Source organism: Epinephelus fuscoguttatus, linkage group LG16 (assembly GCF_011397635.1).
Source record: "Epinephelus fuscoguttatus linkage group LG16, E.fuscoguttatus.final_Chr_v1".
Taxonomy (NCBI): domain Eukaryota; kingdom Metazoa; phylum Chordata; class Actinopteri; order Perciformes; family Serranidae; genus Epinephelus; species Epinephelus fuscoguttatus.
The window spans coordinates 13,664,175-13,682,726 of record NC_064767.1 but is presented as its reverse complement, the minus strand read 5'-3'; the positions used below and the strand labels follow the sequence as shown (position 1 = coordinate 13,682,726).

At 39.9% G+C, this 18,552-nt stretch overlaps 3 protein-coding genes and 1 pseudogene across 3 annotated transcripts in view; all 4 read right to left on the bottom strand.

Moving 5' to 3' along the window:
- LOC125903332 (G-protein coupled receptor 4-like) overlaps positions 1-18,188 on the bottom strand; it is a 127,319-nt gene extending 109,131 nt beyond the window's left edge. Inside the window, exon 1 of the mRNA XM_049600204.1 lies at positions 18,157-18,188. The gene's annotated coding sequence lies outside the window, so the exon portion shown is untranslated. The remainder of the gene's footprint in view (positions 1-18,156) is intronic.
- LOC125903845 (G-protein coupled receptor 4-like) lies at positions 709-2,335 on the bottom strand (annotated as a pseudogene).
- LOC125903844 (uncharacterized) lies at positions 6,146-11,255 on the bottom strand. Its single transcript, XM_049601006.1, has 6 exons — positions 11,160-11,255; positions 9,396-9,645; positions 8,689-8,759; positions 8,334-8,501; positions 7,983-8,078; positions 6,146-7,605 (listed from the first exon to the last, which is right to left on the bottom strand). The coding sequence occupies exons 1-6, from the start codon at positions 11,253-11,255 to the stop codon at positions 7,282-7,284; spliced, it is 1,005 nt and encodes a 334-aa protein (XP_049456963.1). The 3' UTR covers positions 6,146-7,281.
- On the bottom strand, positions 15,645-16,825 carry LOC125903843 (G-protein coupled receptor 4-like). Its single transcript, XM_049601005.1, has 2 exons — positions 16,644-16,825; positions 15,645-16,547 (listed from the first exon to the last, which is right to left on the bottom strand). Exons 1-2 carry the CDS (start codon positions 16,823-16,825, stop codon positions 16,049-16,051), a joined length of 681 nt encoding a protein of 226 aa, XP_049456962.1. The 3' UTR covers positions 15,645-16,048.
- Positions 18,189-18,552: the final 364 nt, after the last annotated feature.

Here is an 18,552-nt window from a genome sequence, read left to right as displayed (position 1 = left end):
GCATCTGATAGTTACACATGATCCACATCTCTTATCTTCTTGGCCTTATGCACATGAAATATACTTGACACAAAATGGCTCAGTGAATGTGAAGGAAGGGAGTCCACACCAGATGTATACAATAAGCTGATTTATTTAAAACCAAAGTCATCTTTAACTGGGAGTGGAACAGCATCAGCAATGAAAGCAATACATGGATGCACAAGATGTGTGCTGTGGTGTTGACTGATCAGCCCAGACATCTAAGCCCACAATCATCTGTCACGTCAGTGACCAATACTGTCTCTGTGTGTCACTGGTTCTTCTTGAGAACTTTGTCGACATACATGCACCAACACACTTACCCATTTCATCTGACTTCATTTTACCATGTCAGTGAATTAGTACCTACTTCTGCTGTTCTGTTTTTCCATTAGCATCACTGTGAAGTAAGAATTTATCAATATTGTTAAGCACATTGCAGCTGTTGCGTAATCCTGCTCTGAATCACTTCCTACGTGCCTCCCAGAAAACAGCAAAACTATTTGTATAAAATAAAGATTAAAAATCAAAACAAACACAGTTTGGGACAGACACACATTAGCTATAACCAGTGGCGTTTTAAGCCTGGCTGTCTGAGGCCTCAGCCCTGAATGTTTTATGAATAGCCTCGGATCTCTGTCTCTCTTTCTGCTTACATGAAGCTGACTGTGGACATTTTGTCATCATTCACACTGGACTGCTGATATCATCACTGTCCATTCTGCAACAACACACAGAAGCCAACAGCTTGTCAATGGTCCCTTTCCTCATGAAAATATACAGAAATAAGTCTGCCAGAGGACTCAACTGCACAAATGTGATGGACAGGTTGCTTAGCTCATATTTATCTAAACCACTGTTATCCCAGGTCAGGGACAAAATAATGGTGGGCAGGAACAACAGTGTGTAAATAAGCAGCACCAGGACCAACATTCCTACAATTCTTCGTTTTTCGTCAGAGTGGACAGAGATGGAAGCAGACAGGGCTTTGAGGGTCCCACCAAGGAAGAATATGAACAGTGGGAGAGGAAGGAGGAGGAGGATGCCAGCATTGGTCATCGTGTTCCCTGCAATAATGAGACAAAAATGACAGCAGGAAGGGCCCAGACCACGACACAGACCAGCACAGAGACCTTGATGGTCTGTCTGAAGCAGTACCACAGTGGGCAGGCGATGACCAAATACCTGCAATACAAGACAGACACAGCTTCAGAATGATATCATAATACAATGGCTGAACACAGAAGTAGGTACACACATACTGGATAGACAGACAGCTACCTTTCCAGGGCGATGCACACCATGAAACCAATACTGGCCACCAGACAATAGAGGTAGGTGTAATGTGAAATTGGCTGAGGGTAAGGTAGTATCCAGTGGTCAGGTAGCACCCAAGCGATCATGCAGCAGAGCTGAATGAGGTCGGTAATGAGAAGGTTGATGACGTAGATCGGAACAACATGATCATCTTTCACCTGCAAGAAAACATTGGTGCAAGTTAGAAAGCAGTTGTGAACATGAGGTCCACCTCCTCCCAGATGTGTCATTTTGCTGTGCCCAGAATTTGTTATCAGAGCCATTTATTCACTTTTCATCACGCTCTGTTTTGTGCTGTCTGAAATATCAGAAAAGACACACAGTCACTGACTAGGATTACATGCACAAAATATTCAGTTTTTTGCCTTTATTCTGAAAAGACAATATTCCTACTAAGGTCTTTACATGGATAATATAAAAGGATATTCCACTAATATTCATGTTTACATGCAGCCGTGCATACTCTGATAAACATGCCCGTGGAACATGGGGTCACTCCTCAAACCTGAATAATACCCTCATATCCCACATGTTTTATTTGGAATATGCAAATTTAGTAAAAGGCCTAATTTGGAATATCCAGACAGAATATGCTGTTTTCATGACCAGCATCAAATTCCAAATATTGGTATATTCAGATTAATAATGGGAGCTTTATGTGCACTGTAACTATGGAGTAATATTTTTCCTGTGAATGTATAAATCATTACAACAATTCATCCAGTCCCCTGACACCTGGCCCCTAACCTAGATCAAGATTTTGGCACAGACAGTAAATAAATAAATATGGTAAAAGTAAAAATATACATACCAGAGAACGAACAGCACAGATGGCCACGAGGGTCAAAGGAAGGCTGATACAAATGATGATGATCGTCACCACGTTCACGATGAATTCATCTTGTTCATAATTATAATCATTTCCATAATATTCATAATCATAGGTGTAGCTGCTGTTGTTGTCCTGTGAAGTGTTGTAAATGTTGACTTCTTCCATTCTTCAGAGTGAAACCTGTTGTTTAAGAGATGAGGTTATGGAAATGGAACATGTTGCCTAATATCTGCCGTTATCTAGCAATATTGCTGAAGCTGTGTCGTGCAAGGTCACACAAACACAAATACAGTCGGCCTACATCCACAATTTAAAAAAAAAAAAAAAAAAAGCCTAATGCTCAATATTTGTTGCATTATCTGCTAATATTATTTCATTAAATTGTACAGTTTCAAATGATAATTCATGTCCATTTGTCCATTCTTCAGAGTAAAACCTGGTGTTTAAGAGATCAAGTTATCGAAAAGGACCATGTTGTTCAGTGATATCAAAAAAATCAAAGCTCAATATTTGTTAGATTTCTGCTAATTTTACAATATAATGATGAAAACTCTGTCTGTGTGTCTGTTCCATGTTTTTCTCCTCACTGACTTGGTCAATCCATGTGAAATTTGGCACAGTGGTAGAGGGTCATGGGAGGATGCGAATGAAGCAATATTATATCAATTAAGCCAAAGGGGGGCGCTATAGCAACCAATTGAAATTGCAAACTTTGAATGAGCATATCTCATGCCCCGTATGTTGTAGAGACATGAAACTTTGCACAGAGATGCCTCTCCTCATGAGGAACAAATTTGCCTCAAAACAAGACAACAATGTTAAAAAAAAGCTTAAAAATGGCTAAAATTTTTCCTAATTTTTGGTGTGACTAAGTCATGGTATGGTATGCTGTACGTAATCACGGAAACTGTCAGTGTGTCATTCTGTCAGTCAGTCATTCTGTCTGTCCCACGTTTTTCTACTCACGGCACTGCACATAGACATTGAGGACTGGCATCGGTAGAAGGTGACAAAGCTACGAATGGGTATGGACTAGTATAATTGAATCTAATAATACAGTTTCAGGTACAACATGTTCTGGTTACAATATTGTATATGCTGCTGTGAGGTCTTTTCTGCAGCCACAGAACACTGTTCAGTTGTTTCAGTAATTTAATGTAATGTTTAATGTTCATGTAAACGGGTTTAGGACGTTTTGACCGTCTTCTTTACTCGGTGCTCCACTACTTGTTGAATGCCCCTCTGCCCTCTGATTATGGAGGAAGAGGTTCACATGGACCAATAATCTCCAATGTCTTTTATGTGCTGATTCATGCTCTTATTTTACAGAAACAACATTAACTGAATCATAAACTGACTGTATCCTGTCCTGGGTTACAAACATATAATCAACAGAAAACTCTTCGAGCTAAGTGGACTCACTTCCTGAAATGTCTAGTCGTGATAATTTCTGTTCTTTCTTACACTTTTAATTAATTCAAAACTCTGTAGCTTTCTGCATGTTTTTTTGGAACCTTTTCATCCATTTCATCAAACACATCTTTGTTACACTGTTACACAATCACTCTCTCTTTTAATAATTGAAAGAAAAAGACAGATAATAATCCAAATGGAACAAAACTCAGTTGGTTTGAACACAGTATTCTGTACTCTGCAGTTAAACAAATATTTCAAACAATCTCTATGTACAGAAAAAAAGTAATGTCACAACATTTACCTTTGAAAGCTGCAAGACCACACTAGAATAAGTCCTCTGTACCAATGTGTGATGCCTCCAGATGCTTTACAATAAATATGGTAAGTCCGGAAATGCTGTGGGTTCCTGTTAATCTACACCTCCTCATCTAAAGAAGATAGCACAGAAGTGGTCAGCGACTAACATGCAATATGTGGGAAAGACGCATCAAGATACCATTTTATATTCTGAAATAATCTCTTATAAAATTAAAGACCATCTTGGGATGGGATCATTCCCGCCACAATACAGCGATCCGTGACTTTAAATGAATGTGGGCCAGAGCGTAAAGTGGAGGGGCAATGGCCCCTTCCTTGCCCCCTTACTTCCGGCCCCTGTGTTCGGACTGCATCCATCTGCATCAGCCTTCATTTTGATCTCAGATACACATCTGTAATTTTCTTACAAAGTGAGAACAACACCTGATTGCTGCTGCAGGTAAATATTTTCACAGTTTCTCTTCAAGTGCTTATGGGTGCATTATTCTGTTGTGGGCCAGTTATGACATACATGGTGAATTTGAAGGGTTCATTTAGCTTATGTTTTTCCACTTAGGTATCCGACATGACTGCCTACCTTTACCTCAGCTAAAAGTTTAGAGGAGCTGCACAACATAACTGGTCATAACAAAATAATGGCACAAAAACATAAAACAAGTATCTGTTCCATCTGCAGTGTCTTACTGAAGTGATCTGTCTGTCATCTGTCAAGACACAATTCTGCTCCGCAGAGCTACTGATTAATATTTTTGCAACCAACACCAGACTGATGCAAAATAACTACAGATACCCTTCAAAATATGTGCACATGAGACTTGTCTTGCTGATTTATTATCCTACAAAGTTTGGACTATAAATCAACAGGCATGTTGGAGCCTGACACACTGAAATAGCAGATACAGTCTGACTACTGTTTATCACTTAAAACTTCTCTCTCTGTTCCTGCCAGTCTTCACCAGGGGCCATATTCACAAATCGTCTTAGTGCTAAGAGTTGCTCCTTGTGAGGAAATCCTAAGAAAATTCTGAGTAGTTTGATGTTTCCTTAGAATTTCCCCTTAAAGTTAAGATTCGGTCCTTGTAAAGATAAAAGTTATTCACAGAGCATCTTAGATTTTAAAAGAGCTCCTAAGTTGAAAAACTGTTTGGAGTAGAGAGGAGGACTTTAAGTGGTTTAAGAGTTTCTTAATCAGAGAAGAAAATGGTGAAACCACAAAGAGGTCAGAGAAATATTCTCCAAACACTAGATGACAGTGAGTTAATGAAATGCCACAGATTAGTTTGTGTAGGGATATTTGTGATCGATCTCATTAGAGATACACACACATTTCCCACCTAACACTATAACACCAGACATAAAACAATCACAACACTAAGATATTTGGAAAACTGTAAAAATGCATCAGTGCAGCAGTGATGACTTTGGTCTGTGTTAAACCTTCCATCAGCACAGTGATCACACTAACAATGACAACACTTTCACAGTCAGCAGTTCATTTCATTTCCACTGGGTGTCCACACTGTGCAGGCTCATAATGGGCTGTGTGTCTGACAACCAATCACACCTGTTAAAAGGATGCATCATACAAGGTCAGCCACACCTCCTCACTCAGCTAAAAGTGTCTATCTCTTCTTTGCTCAGAGTTGCTTTGAGAACTTTCCCAAATCACTCCCAAGCTAGGACTCCTTACTTAACATTTCTAGGCTGAGTTAGGAGCTCTCTGAGAGCATTCTCAGAATGTTTGTGAAAACGGTCCCAGGTGTCTCCATGCACCTGTGCATCATCATTTTTTAACCTGTCTGGTGACGGTATCGCCTAAAGTTACACTGTAAACCCGAATAAGTTCAGAATACTCAAAACTTTTGTGGAAACCGATTACCTCAAAGTTTTTGAGTAAGTAAGTTAGAATATTTAAGTTTGGTGTACTTACATATTTTACATCATTTACACTCAAATAGTACTTGTTATTTAAAAAAAAATTGTGAGTGTCCTGTACTTAAAACATTTGTTTTAATTTGTATATATGTTTTAATTTCTTTGTAATTACTTGTTATTATGACATAGTACTTAATTGATCAACATCTTTAAACTCAAAAAATATACTGGTTAATAACCAAAAAGATAGTTTTACAAAGCTCATAAACTAATATTTTTTTTAAGTTCAGAATACTCAAATAAACTTCTTCACACAAATGTAGAATATTTCAATGTTTTTTATTCAGATTTTATTCTTTTTCTCCAAACCACTTTGAATAAACACACATCTGTATCCATGGGCAACTTGTAAAGACTGGCCAACAACATCTGAAAATGTAAACACACCCCGTTTGCATATCATGAACTGTCAACATATATACATCCACACATACATTATATAAAAACAGATTTGTATGGTTATGTGTAAATCACTGCAAATGTTTAAATGTTTGTATAAAAGCATTGGGAACTTGTGCTCAGTGTAAAGGTATGGCCTTTCAAAACAGTATCTTCAAGTTATTTTACATCTATGGCCATTCAAGGAAATAAATAATTTGAAATGAATAAAAAATAAATTAAATAAATAACCAAAAAGTAAATATCAGGATATCAGATAAAAAAAGTAAATCCAAAAATAAAGTCAAGTCATTGCACATGAATAAAAAAATAAATCAAACCAAAAAGGAAATTTATAGATTTAAAATCTATGCCTTTTGAAAAGAAAGGCCAACAAAAACACCGTTTCTCCAGGTAAATGAATTAAACACACCCTTTTGGTGACTTGTTTTTCTCCTGCACTCACCGTGGTGCATTTTTGGAATTTAGTGTATATCTGCATAAGCAGAAAAAACAACCTGTTGAATAACCCTCTTGTTGTCCTCCTGGGTCAAGGAAGGAAGAAAAGAAAGATGGAGGAAGGGAACAGATTGGATCATGGCAGGAAGAAGAATGTAGGGAAAGAAGGGAGGTAAGAAGTGAAAAGGATGGTGGGAAGAAGGAAGGGAGAATGGAAGGAAAGAAGGATGGGCAAAGTGAACAGATTGGGTCTAGGGAGGAAGAAGGAAAAAAGACTTAGGGAAAGAAGGGAGGGAGGAAGGAAAGAAAGAAAGAAAGAAAGAAAGAAAGAAAGAAAGAAAGAAAGAAAGAAAGAAAGAAAGACAGACAGACAGACAACAGATTGGGTCTAGGAAGGAAGAAGGAAAGGAAATGATGTTAGAAGAGGGGAGAAAGGAGGGAAAGAAAGAAGGGAGGAACAAAGCAAGGAAAGGAGGGATGGAGAGACAGAAGGAAGGGAGGAAAGAAGGACCATTTGAAACAGATTGGGTCAGTTTGACCCAGGAGGACAACAGGCACATCTTAAATAAATCTAACAAAAAAATGCTACATCATACAGATAACGTCTACTTTGTAAGCAGGTCATTTTTCAAAGCGAGCAGAGCAGGTTTCAGGGGTGCGCCATCATCCAACCCCATTACAACCTTTTGTATGAAGGTGAAGGTGCCAAGTAGCTTCTTTGGGTAGTCCAAATGCAGAACATACACCAGGCCAAACAGTAACACATATGCATCGGCAAACGTGGCAATGTCCCTGATGATGAATTCATCTTCCACCACAATGGCTGTGGATACGGGACTGAAGTGAACAGGAGATGCACTTCTTTCTCTGACCATCGTGACAATGGCAATGGGTGTGTCCCCGATGTCTGGCTCCTCTGATTCCTCAGTCTGGAAAATGCAAAAGTACACTGGTAACTATTTCTGAATACTTATACAGCTGCCCATTCAAAAATTAAGTATACAACTAAGTATTACACAATAACAACAAAGATAAGTTAAACCCCCCCCCCGCCCAATTCAGGTTAAGTGGCTCAACTAGAAAATTTCCTCTCAGAAATTTAGAGAAATCCCTTGGACCTCTGCTGGGGGTGCCATCTTAACCTGTGAGTGAGTGAGTGAGTGACTGTCTGAGGAGAAAGAGAGCAGTGAGTATGTGATGGTGAGAAAAATAAGCCCTACTTACAATACCAAGGCACTTCAAAATAGCTCCAATGGTAAAAGGTGATTAGTGATGAGATCTTTTATACTAATATATTAAGACTTACGTTCCAAGTCTTGAAAAACTGTGTGTCCTCTTCCCGCAGGTATACTGAGAGAGCACGAAGGGCCACAGTGCGTTTCATGTTGATATCGTGCACATCCTGGGTGGATAAACAAAGACACGTGAAAAAAAAACAGGGGCCCTTTGCTGCCGACATACAGTATGACTCAGTGTACTAAATATGTACATGTTACAGGATAACTAATTGATTTAAAGTTAAAAGTGAAGGACTGCCCCTTGTATAGTAGTAGTATATAGTAATGATGGTGGTAGTAGATGCTTACAATCCTGGGAGCCAGCTGTTCCATGTGGATAAAATTTAGACAAAGTCCATTTTAGCTTTTTTTCAACTCACCTCAGATTCATAATACTGTAGGATGTCTCGCAGTGCTCCTGCCACCCTGCCAGTACGAGCTGCCTTCTGTCTGTAAAGTTCTATGAGCTGTGGAATGTGCCGATCTAGTTCAGAATAAAACTGGTTCCGTAAATTTACATTGGTGATCCTGTGGAACTCAGCACAGACCTACAAAACAACATGGACACACAAAGTATGGGAAAGACAGTAAAATACCAGAGGGAAACACATCATAATCACATTTGATGGGTGCACTATCTTTTTAAAATGAATAGCCAGTACAATAAAGATAGTTGAAGATGAGCAGAAAACACTTTGAGTCTGTGTATTATTGTTTTGTTATTATTATTTTTACCTGTGATTGGACCTGAAGGGCAGGCCATCTCTCCAGAAAGTCCTTCACCAATGGGTCTCCTGAACAATTTCCTGACGAAGTGCAAATGTTGTCTGCATGAGTTTCTCTATTGATTGTAGGTTTCTGTCGGCTCTATCAACTTCAGCTTTCATCTCTATTCTCATTTCCTCCAAACTGTCCTCGCTTTTGTCCTCTTGGGAAGTTTGGTACAAAGTTTACTTCAGCCCTTCTGGCTTTTTTAATGTTCGAGTGGGGATGTGCTTTCTCAGGATTATTCCTGCTTCTTTTCCCTGTATTTACGGACACCTCCTTGCATCCAGATCTTGCCAGCCTACGATAATTGCCCATTTTAAATTTCAGGCTAATTTTCCATCCGTACCACCCGCTCGCACTCCCCGGCTCTTTCAGACATGGGTGAGCATTAATCAGGGCTTCAGCTGCCATGCCGACATCCCTGTCGCTTGGGTACCATTTAAAAGAGTACATTAAGGAGGCCATGTTCTCTAGAATGTTGTGTTTTTGTGCTCTGCTTAATTTTAGATTCTTTCCAGAGCTCTCAAAAACACTGTTCCCCTCTTGCAAGACATGTTCAACTTCATACGAAAAAGTTGGGACAGGGAAAACATCAGGCCATGTTTTTTGCCGTTGGCTTACAGGCACATGAGGCAGGATATCTGTGTCTGAACTAGCACATGAACTTAGATCACTTTCTGATCTAACAACTCTAAGCGTGCCCTTCTCTGGCAGGTCTTCTACATCAACCAAACAGCAGAGCTCTCCTCCGTCCGGATCCTCATACTGTAACGTGAATTCAAAGTCCAGCCTAGGCTTAACTTTGTCTTTCAAGATGCCGATGAGCTCATCAACTGATGTTGGCCTCTCATTCAAAGTCACTTTCACAGCCACATCAGTGGCTATGTAGACACGAAGAAGGTACTTTGGGGGCATGGCCATCAGCTGAAAATCAAGAGAGAACAGTTATCAAATTTTGTAGGGAATGAAACAACAAAACTTAGTCTAAAATATCATCTTTACACAATCAAAAACTTAGAATGAAAGAATTTAGACATTTACTTTCATCTTGAAATAAACTCACTGTTCAGCTGCTGTGTAGTTATTTTGAGCACAAGGCATGAATTACTTTCTGTTCAGCTGTATGAAGCGCTTGGGTGTCAACAGAAGTTGTCCTTCAACATGGTACGCAGAGAGCGGTAAGCTGTCATTAAGCTCTAATATGTTGTTGACTGTTAAATTTCCAGGGTAAAGTTTGTACGATCTCAAGTGCTCAATGTAACATGACTTGTGTTCCCTGCATAGAAACATTACATGACTGTTAACAAGTAGGATCTGCTCAATCCTGCTAAACTGAGGCAGTCCTCCCTCTTGTCCCACAGATACAAACCTCCCAACATCATACATGGTGCCATCCAAAGTAATGTTTGACGTGCTGTATATGACACTGCTGTCTGTTTTTTGTCTAATGTACTGTTGAGCAACATCTGGAAGGGCTGAGACCAAGACTGAAGAGACATTTGATGCCTGCTGGTGTGGTTTAAAGAATGAGGGTGCACTGAGGTAGTATGCTACCATGTACTGATGCCGTGTTGCTAGGGTTTTCAACACATTCTTAAAGTTTTGTGTATCGTGTATTACACGCTTGAAAAACCTATGCTTTCCTTCGAATCTCATCGTCCACAAATGGACAAGGGGTCCAAAACAACGTATGAGATCCGGGTAATGCTCTATATAGTGATGCTTAGGAAGCAGTCTGAACTCAGGGAAAACCTCCTGAAGCATTTGTCTGTGATCCTGAATCTTGGTCTTCAAATACTCAATAGATTCATCATCAAATGTTGGGGACAGGACTAGTTCGACAATATCTTTTAAATCCATCAATATAGTCCAAGCCCCATCTCCATCAGGAACTGTATGGCCTATCATCAATGGCAGTAGTCGCAACAATGTGCTGTTTTCATGACCATTACCACCGATTGACCGCTTTCTGGCAAAGGTCTTTGAAATTGGCCGTGGTCTGTCAACTTTATCTGAGTTTTCGTATTGAAATGACAAGATTTTTCTGTTTAGTCCCTCAAGAGTAAAGTATTTAAGCCTTATCATCTCCTGAATGCAGATGGCCAACTCTACTGGCACAATGCCCTCAAAAAGGTCATGTAAAATATCAGGTGGAAAGCCAGTGGTTGTGTGAAAATGCTGTAAACTCTCATTCAAGACACAATCCCCTTTGACACCAACTGCACTTTGACTCTCATCCCCTTGCATAACAGCCAGCACATTATGGTCATGACTGGCTTTGGTCCTCAGACAAAATTCACTGTCTCCAACTTCATGAGACTGAATCTGGTCTCGTGTGGCATTGCAAAAACGGCAAATGTGTCCTGCACGGAAGGACTGCGTGAAGCCTGCCAATGCGTGTGCTGCCAGGTTGTCAGACACAACACAAAGAACAGTACCTTGAACTGACTGGCCAAGAGACTCGATGAATACACCGTCTTGTTCAAGAGTGCAAAGGTCTTGTAACAAAGGACGGAGAACTGTTTTGTATCCATACTTCTGGACATCAGGGACCTTACAAATTGCTGCTAGCTGAATAACATGCAGCGCTGATCTGTATTTAAGTGGTAGATCTGCAAGCACCCAGTAAACTGAGCACAGTTTGTGTATTTTTCTTGAAGTGCCTAAAGGATTGGCAATTTCAATATCATCAATGTACAATAAAATTGGCAGTGAGAGTTCTAAGGAAGACAACAAATTATTCTTTTGAAAATATAAACCATCTTGGTGGCTCGTGTAATGGCCTTTTTGTGACACCTTTGTTTCCTTTATTCTTTCCAGGATGTCTGTGTGTTTAAACATTTCCTGGATCACCTGGAGAATAGGGACATAGGCTACTCTGCATCCAGGCTCCAACTCATACTGCACTGGCTTCACAACAGGGAAATTTTTTTCAACAAATGTTTTTCTTCGTTTTTTAGTTGACATCTCCTCCCCTTTAGTTGTGGCACTGACAAAAACATTTGTCTTCATAACCTCATTTACTAAATCATTCAGGGTAGCTTCAGTAATAGAGATATCATGCCTCTGTAGTGTCTCCTTTACAGTATCCCTGATGAGAGGCTGAGACAAGGAAAATATCTGACTGAGATGATCAACTATTTCCTGAGTTGCCAAGTCAGAAACGTGGAGAACAGTTTGCATCTTGAGGAATAATGAGGAGAGATTATGGCGCAATTGGTCTCTCAACTGACTGGAGTCACATACACTGTCATCCTCAGGATTATCAAATGAGTCTGCATGTTGGGATAGGGAATTATCTTCATAATCAAGGTCAGCAGCATTTACAGTAGCATTTTCTGTTGAAACTATCTCATCACTAAAGTCTGAACTATTTGCATGTATCCTACTTTTGTGTGTATTAAAAGAAGAATACACATTAGTGCTGTAGTTACAGTTTTTAAATGGGCATGTGATCGTCTCACGTTTTTTTAAATGGCCCCTTAAATGAGTGAACAATGTTTCTTGTGAGAATGGCTGTTTCAAGTTACACACAGAACAGGTAAAAGCTGCCCTTTCTGCTTGTGCCATGTCACTTGCACTGGGTCTACACACATCTCTGTGAAACCGTGACAGATGAATTTTCAAGGCATTAAAGGACAGAAATGTACAAATACAAGAGTCATGGAGACATGGTAGAGAGCTAACTCTAGAATAATGGCTGTGTTTCAAGCGATAGTGCCGGAATAACTGTGCCTGGGTGTCTGCAGACACAATACACAATTTGCACTTCCACTCCATTACTCAAACAAAAGTCGTCTTCAGTGTCTTTCAAGATCAATGTTTACCATAGAGGTTCTGTGCCATTAACTGCTCTCAGTGCTCTTCACTGGTCTCAGGTGTTTGATCCTGTGGGATGACATAAAAAAATAGTACTCTGAAACCACTCAAACAATGCAGTCCAAATTTCTAATTAGAATATTTTAGCTAGAAATAAATGAAGTAATTTATACATTTTAAAACACAGATTGTGAACCCTTTCCAATCTTTGTTAAATGCGGTGGACTAAGCTATTTATTAAGCTATTATTTTTCTGACAAAAAAGACTAAACAACTGTACAATGTAGCCTATAGTTAATCTAATCTCTTAACAACTAAGGATGGCATAGTTATTTCTTTTATCCCTTTAAACATAGAAAACAGCATTATCGGGCTCACCAAAAAATAAAATTAAAAGCAAAGACAATTATCAGCAACATTAAATTCAATGGATACATCTTTACATCAAAAATGAACATAAACAATACCTTGTTTGCCAAGGATGTCTTGTGCTGGGTACCAACTTCAGCCGACAGGGACAGACTTCAGCCCATAGGGACAGACTTCAGCCCATAGGGACAGACTTCAGCCGACAGGGACAGACTTCAGCCGACAGGGACAGATTTCAGCCGACAGGCACAGATTTCAGCCGACAGGCACAGATTTCAGCCGACAGGGACAGACTTCAGCCGACAGGGACAGACTTCAGCCGACAGGACAGACTTGCCTACAGGGAAAGACAATTAATTAGTCACCAGTTAGTTCTCTCTCTCTCAACCACAGCTACTGGCACGCGAGAAACACAGAACAGGAAACCTGCTTTATTTTCAAAATAAAGTACATATTTTGACTATCTAATAAAAGGGATGGGAAGCTCCCTGGTAGAGATAGGAGATAATAACTAGGACATAATAACTTACACTTTTAAAGCTGGTTTGTGATTATAACATTAATATGTATCAATTCTGGTTGAAATCTGTATTATCTGGCTCACCAAAAAATACAGTTAAAAGCAAAAACAATTATCATCAACATTCCTGCCCAAACATTAAATTTAATGGATACATCTTTACATTAAAAATGAACATAAACAATACCTTGTTCGCTAAGAATGCCTTGTGCTGGGTACCAACTTCAGCTGACAGGGACAGGAGGGGACAGATTTCAGCCAACAAGGACAGACTTGGACAGGGACAGACCAGCCTACAGGGAAAGACAATTAGTATGTCTGCTTTCTTGAAGTAAACAACTCCTTCGGTTCACCTGACGTTATCTGAAAAAAAAAAAGTGTTTTGTGGGATGTAAATAGTCTGAACAGCTTAACATTCGTCCGCTCCAATTATACACAAACGAGAATCCCCCCCGCCCCAAACAAATGTTAACTTTACCAGCAGAAGTAAATTTATAAAGAACAATACCGTAGACTGAAAATATGTATTGTCATTATGATTATTGCACTCAGTTCACGCAACACGTCCTCACCAAAGACCGGTAACGTAATGTTAACTATGACCGCGTGTTACGCTGAATTTGTAAACAAGTGCAAAAACTGTTCACACTGAGCAGCACCGGACTCGTCTGTATCATGCCTTTGCCACGTTACTACTACTACCGTTAGTACTAACACCGGACTCGTCTGTATCCACCCCACCCCCCACCCCCCACACAAACAAACAAACACACACACACACACACACACACACACACACACACACCGTCTTCTTACTTCGAGTGGGAGGCGGCTTTACCGGGTCATACCGGCTTATTTTCAACCAAATGTTAACTTTACCAGTAGAAACACATTTATAAAGAATAAAAATAGCGTCGACTGAAAATATTTATCGTCATTATTGCACTCAGTTCGCAACACGTCCTTGCCAAAGACCGTAACTGTGACCGCGTTACGCTGAATGTGTAAAATAAAGCGCAGACAAACAAAAAAAACTATTTCGTTGTGGCATTTATACAATTAAACAACATGCAAGTCATTTTGGAAGACTTTACCCTTATACTTACAAGTTTTCTTAACTTCAGCAGTCGATACACTCCCCTCGCTTCACAACCGCCATGTTGGTTTGATTTTGCCTCGTTCGGTCCCGCCAACGTAATGACGCACTGACGTCTTTACGTTGCACGCCTCCGTGCATTCAAAGATTTTGAGCAAGATCGTGATGATCACTCAGACAATTTAAGTAGCACAAAATTATAACTGCATTCCTCCTTCGGAAGACTTAGTAACTTAAAGTTGGGTTGACTTGATAGCGGATTTTGATTGTTGTTTCACAATACTTTTGAGTTAGTAGTAGTGTTCGGGGCAGTGAGTTAATGAAATGCCACAGATTAGTTTGTGCAGGGATATTTGTGATCGATCACTGGGAATACAGTGAGTTCCAGGAGCTCCTTACCCTCCGCACAGAGGATGGAATCAGCAACCATATAACAGGGACGGTAAATGATTGTTATGGCCATGTTAATGCCATTGTTATTGTTTATTAAGTGCTGCCGATGCATATGTTATATGTCACATTAAAGGCAGATGCTGTAGTGTTACATGTCAGGCAAAAGGTAAGAGCAAAGGCAGGATAAAGTAAGGACTTTGTAGTGACCCTATAGTGCAATCTCACAGTGGACCAACACCTGCAGATGATATGGCACCCCAAATCATCACTGGACTTTAAGCAACTTGGATTCTGTGTGTCTCTGCTCTTCCTTCAGACTCTGGGATCTTGATTTCTGAATAAAATGCAACATTTACTTTCATCTGAAAAGAAGACTGTGGACCTCTGAGTCCAATGCAAACAGCTGGCCCTTTCAGCAATGACCACAGATGAATGTCTTCTGGACAACTGTTAGGTCAGCAGTCTTTCCCATGGTTGTGGTTGTGTGCACTGAACCAGACTGACAGATTGAAGGCTCAGGAAACCTTTGCAGGTGTTTTGAGTTAAATAACTGATGAGAGCTCTTCCTCTTCTCAGGACTGTGTGAGTCCACAATATGTACCAGTTTCACTTTCTGAAATAACTGACGAGAAATATTGAACTTTGTCACGATATTTTAATTTTTTGAGATGCGCCTGTAAGGCACAATATGCATTAGTGCAAGTGTGTGTCACTGGTTCTTCTTGAGAACTTTGTCGACATACATGCACCAACACACTTAGCCATTTCATTTGACTTCATTTTACCATGTCAGTGAATTAGTACCTACTTCTGCTGTTCTGTTTTTCCATTAGCATCACTGTGAAGTAAGAATTTATCAATATTGTTAAGCACATTGCAGCTGTTGCGTAATCCTGCTCTGAATCACTTCCTACGTGCCTCCCACGAAAACAGCAAAACTATTTGTATGAAATAAAGATTAAAAAAGCAAAACAAACACAGTTTGGGACAGACACACATTAGCTATAACCAGTGGCGTCTTTAAGCCTGGCTGTCTGAGGCCTCAGCTCTGAATGTTTTATGAATAGCCCCGGATCTCTGTCTCTCTTTCTCTGCCTACATGAAGCTGACTGTGGACATTTTGTCATCATTCACACTGGGCTGCTGATATCATCACTGTCCATTCTGCAACAACACACAGAAGCCAACAGCTTGTCAATGGTCCCTTTCCTCATGAAAATATACAGAAATAAGTGTGCCAGAGGACTCAACTTCACAAACGTTGAAGACAGGTTGCGTAGCTTATATTCATCGATAACACTGCTTCCCCGTGCCAGGAACAAAATAATGGTGGGCAGGAACAACAGTGTGTAAATAAGCAGCACCAGGACCAACATTCCTACAATTCTTCGTTTTTCGTCAGAGTGGACAGAGATGGAAGCAGACAGGGCTTTGAGGGTCCCACCAAGGAAGAATATGAACAGTGGGAGAGGAAGGAGGAGGAGGATGCCAGCATTGGTCATCGTGTTCCCTGCAATAATGAGACAAAAAATGACAGCAGGAAGGGCCCAGACCACGACACAGACCAGCACAGAGACCTTGATGGTTCGTCTGAAGCAGTACCACGATGGGCAGGCGATGACCAAATACCTGCAATACAAGACAGACACAGCTTCAGAATGATATCATAACACAATGGCTGAACACAGAAGTAGGTACACACATACTGGATAGACAGACAGCTACCTTTCCAGGGCGATGCACACCATGAAACCAATACTGGCCACCAGACAATAGCCGTAAATTGGAACTAAGATAAATCCACCACTGAGTATCCAGTCCTTAGGCAGCACCCAAGCGATCATGCAGCAGAGCTGAATAAGGTCGGTAATGAGAAGGTTGATGACGAGATCGAACAACATGATCATCTTTCACCTGCAAGAAAACATTGGTGCACGTTAGAAAGCAGTTGTGAACATGAGGTCCACCTCCTCCCAGATGTGTCATTTTGCTGTGCCCAGAATTTGTTATCAGAGCCATTTATTCACTTTTCATCACGCTCTGTTTTGTGCTGTCTGAAATATCAGAAAAGACACACAGTCACTGACTAGGTTTACATGCACAAAATATTCAGTTTTTTGCCTTTATTTTGAAAAGACAATATTCCTACTAAGGTGTTTACATGGATAATATAAAAGGATATTCCACTAATATTCATGTTTACACGCAGCCATGCATACTCTGATAAACATGCCCGTGGAACATGGGATCACTCCTCAAACCTGAATAATACCCTCATATCCCACATGTTTTATTTGGAATATGCAAATTTAGTAAAAGGCCTAATTTGGAATATCCAGACAGAATATGCTGTTTTCATGACCAGCATCAAATTCCAAATATTGGCATATTCAGATTAATAATGGGAGCTTTATGTGCACTGTAACTATGGAGTAATATTTTTCCTGTGAATGTATAAATCATCACAATAATTCATCCAGTCCCCTGACACCTGGCCCCTAACCTAGATCAAGATTTTGGCACAGACAGCAAATAAATAAATATGGTAAAAGTAAAAATATACATACCAGAGAACGAACAGCACAGATGGCCACAAGGGTCAAAGGAAGGCCGATACACATGATGATGATCGTCACCACTTTCATGATGAAATCGTCCATTCTTCAGAGTAAAAACCTGGTGTTTAAGAGATCAGGTTATAGAAAGGGACCATATTGTACACCATACCCACAAAAAAACAACAAAAAAAAACTTGTTGAATGCCCCTCTGCCCTCTGATTATGGAGGAAGAGGTTCACATGGACCAATAATCTCCAATGTCTTTTATGTGCTGATTCATGCTCTTATTTTACAGAAACAACATTAACTGAATCATAAACTGACTGTATCCTGTCCTGGGTTACAAACACATAATCAACAGAAAACAGTTCGAGCTAAGTGGACTCACTTCCTGAAATGTCTACGCAGTCGTGATAATTTCTGTTCTTTCTTACACTTTTAATTAATTCAAAACTCTGCATGTTTTGTAACCTTTTCATCCATTTCATCAAACACATCTTTGTTACACTGTTACACAATCACTCTCTCTTTAATAATTTAAAGAAAAAGACAGATAATAATCCAAATGAAATAAAACACAGTTGGTTTCAACACAGTATTCTGTACTCTGCAGTTAAAAAAAAAAACATTTTACATAATCTGTTCATAGGAAAAAAAAAAGTAATGTCACAACATTTACCTTTGAAAGCTGCAAGACCACACCAGAATAAGTCCTCTGTACCAATGTGTGATGCCTCCAGATGCTTTACAATAAATATGGTAAGTCAGGAAATGCTGTGGGTTCCTGTTAATCTACACCTCCTCTTCTAAAGAAGAGAGAACAGAAGTGGTCAGCCACCAACATGCAATGTACGTAAAGACAGTGAAAATATAATTTTTAATTCTTAAGTAATCTCTTACAAAATTAAAGACCATCTTGGGATGGGATCATTCCCACCACAATACAGCGATCCGTGACTTTAAATGAATGTGGGCCAGAGCGTAAAGTGGAGGGGCAATGGCCCCTTCCTTGCCCCCTTACTTCCGGCCCCTGTGTTCGGACTGCATCCATCTGCATCGGCCTTCATTTTGATCT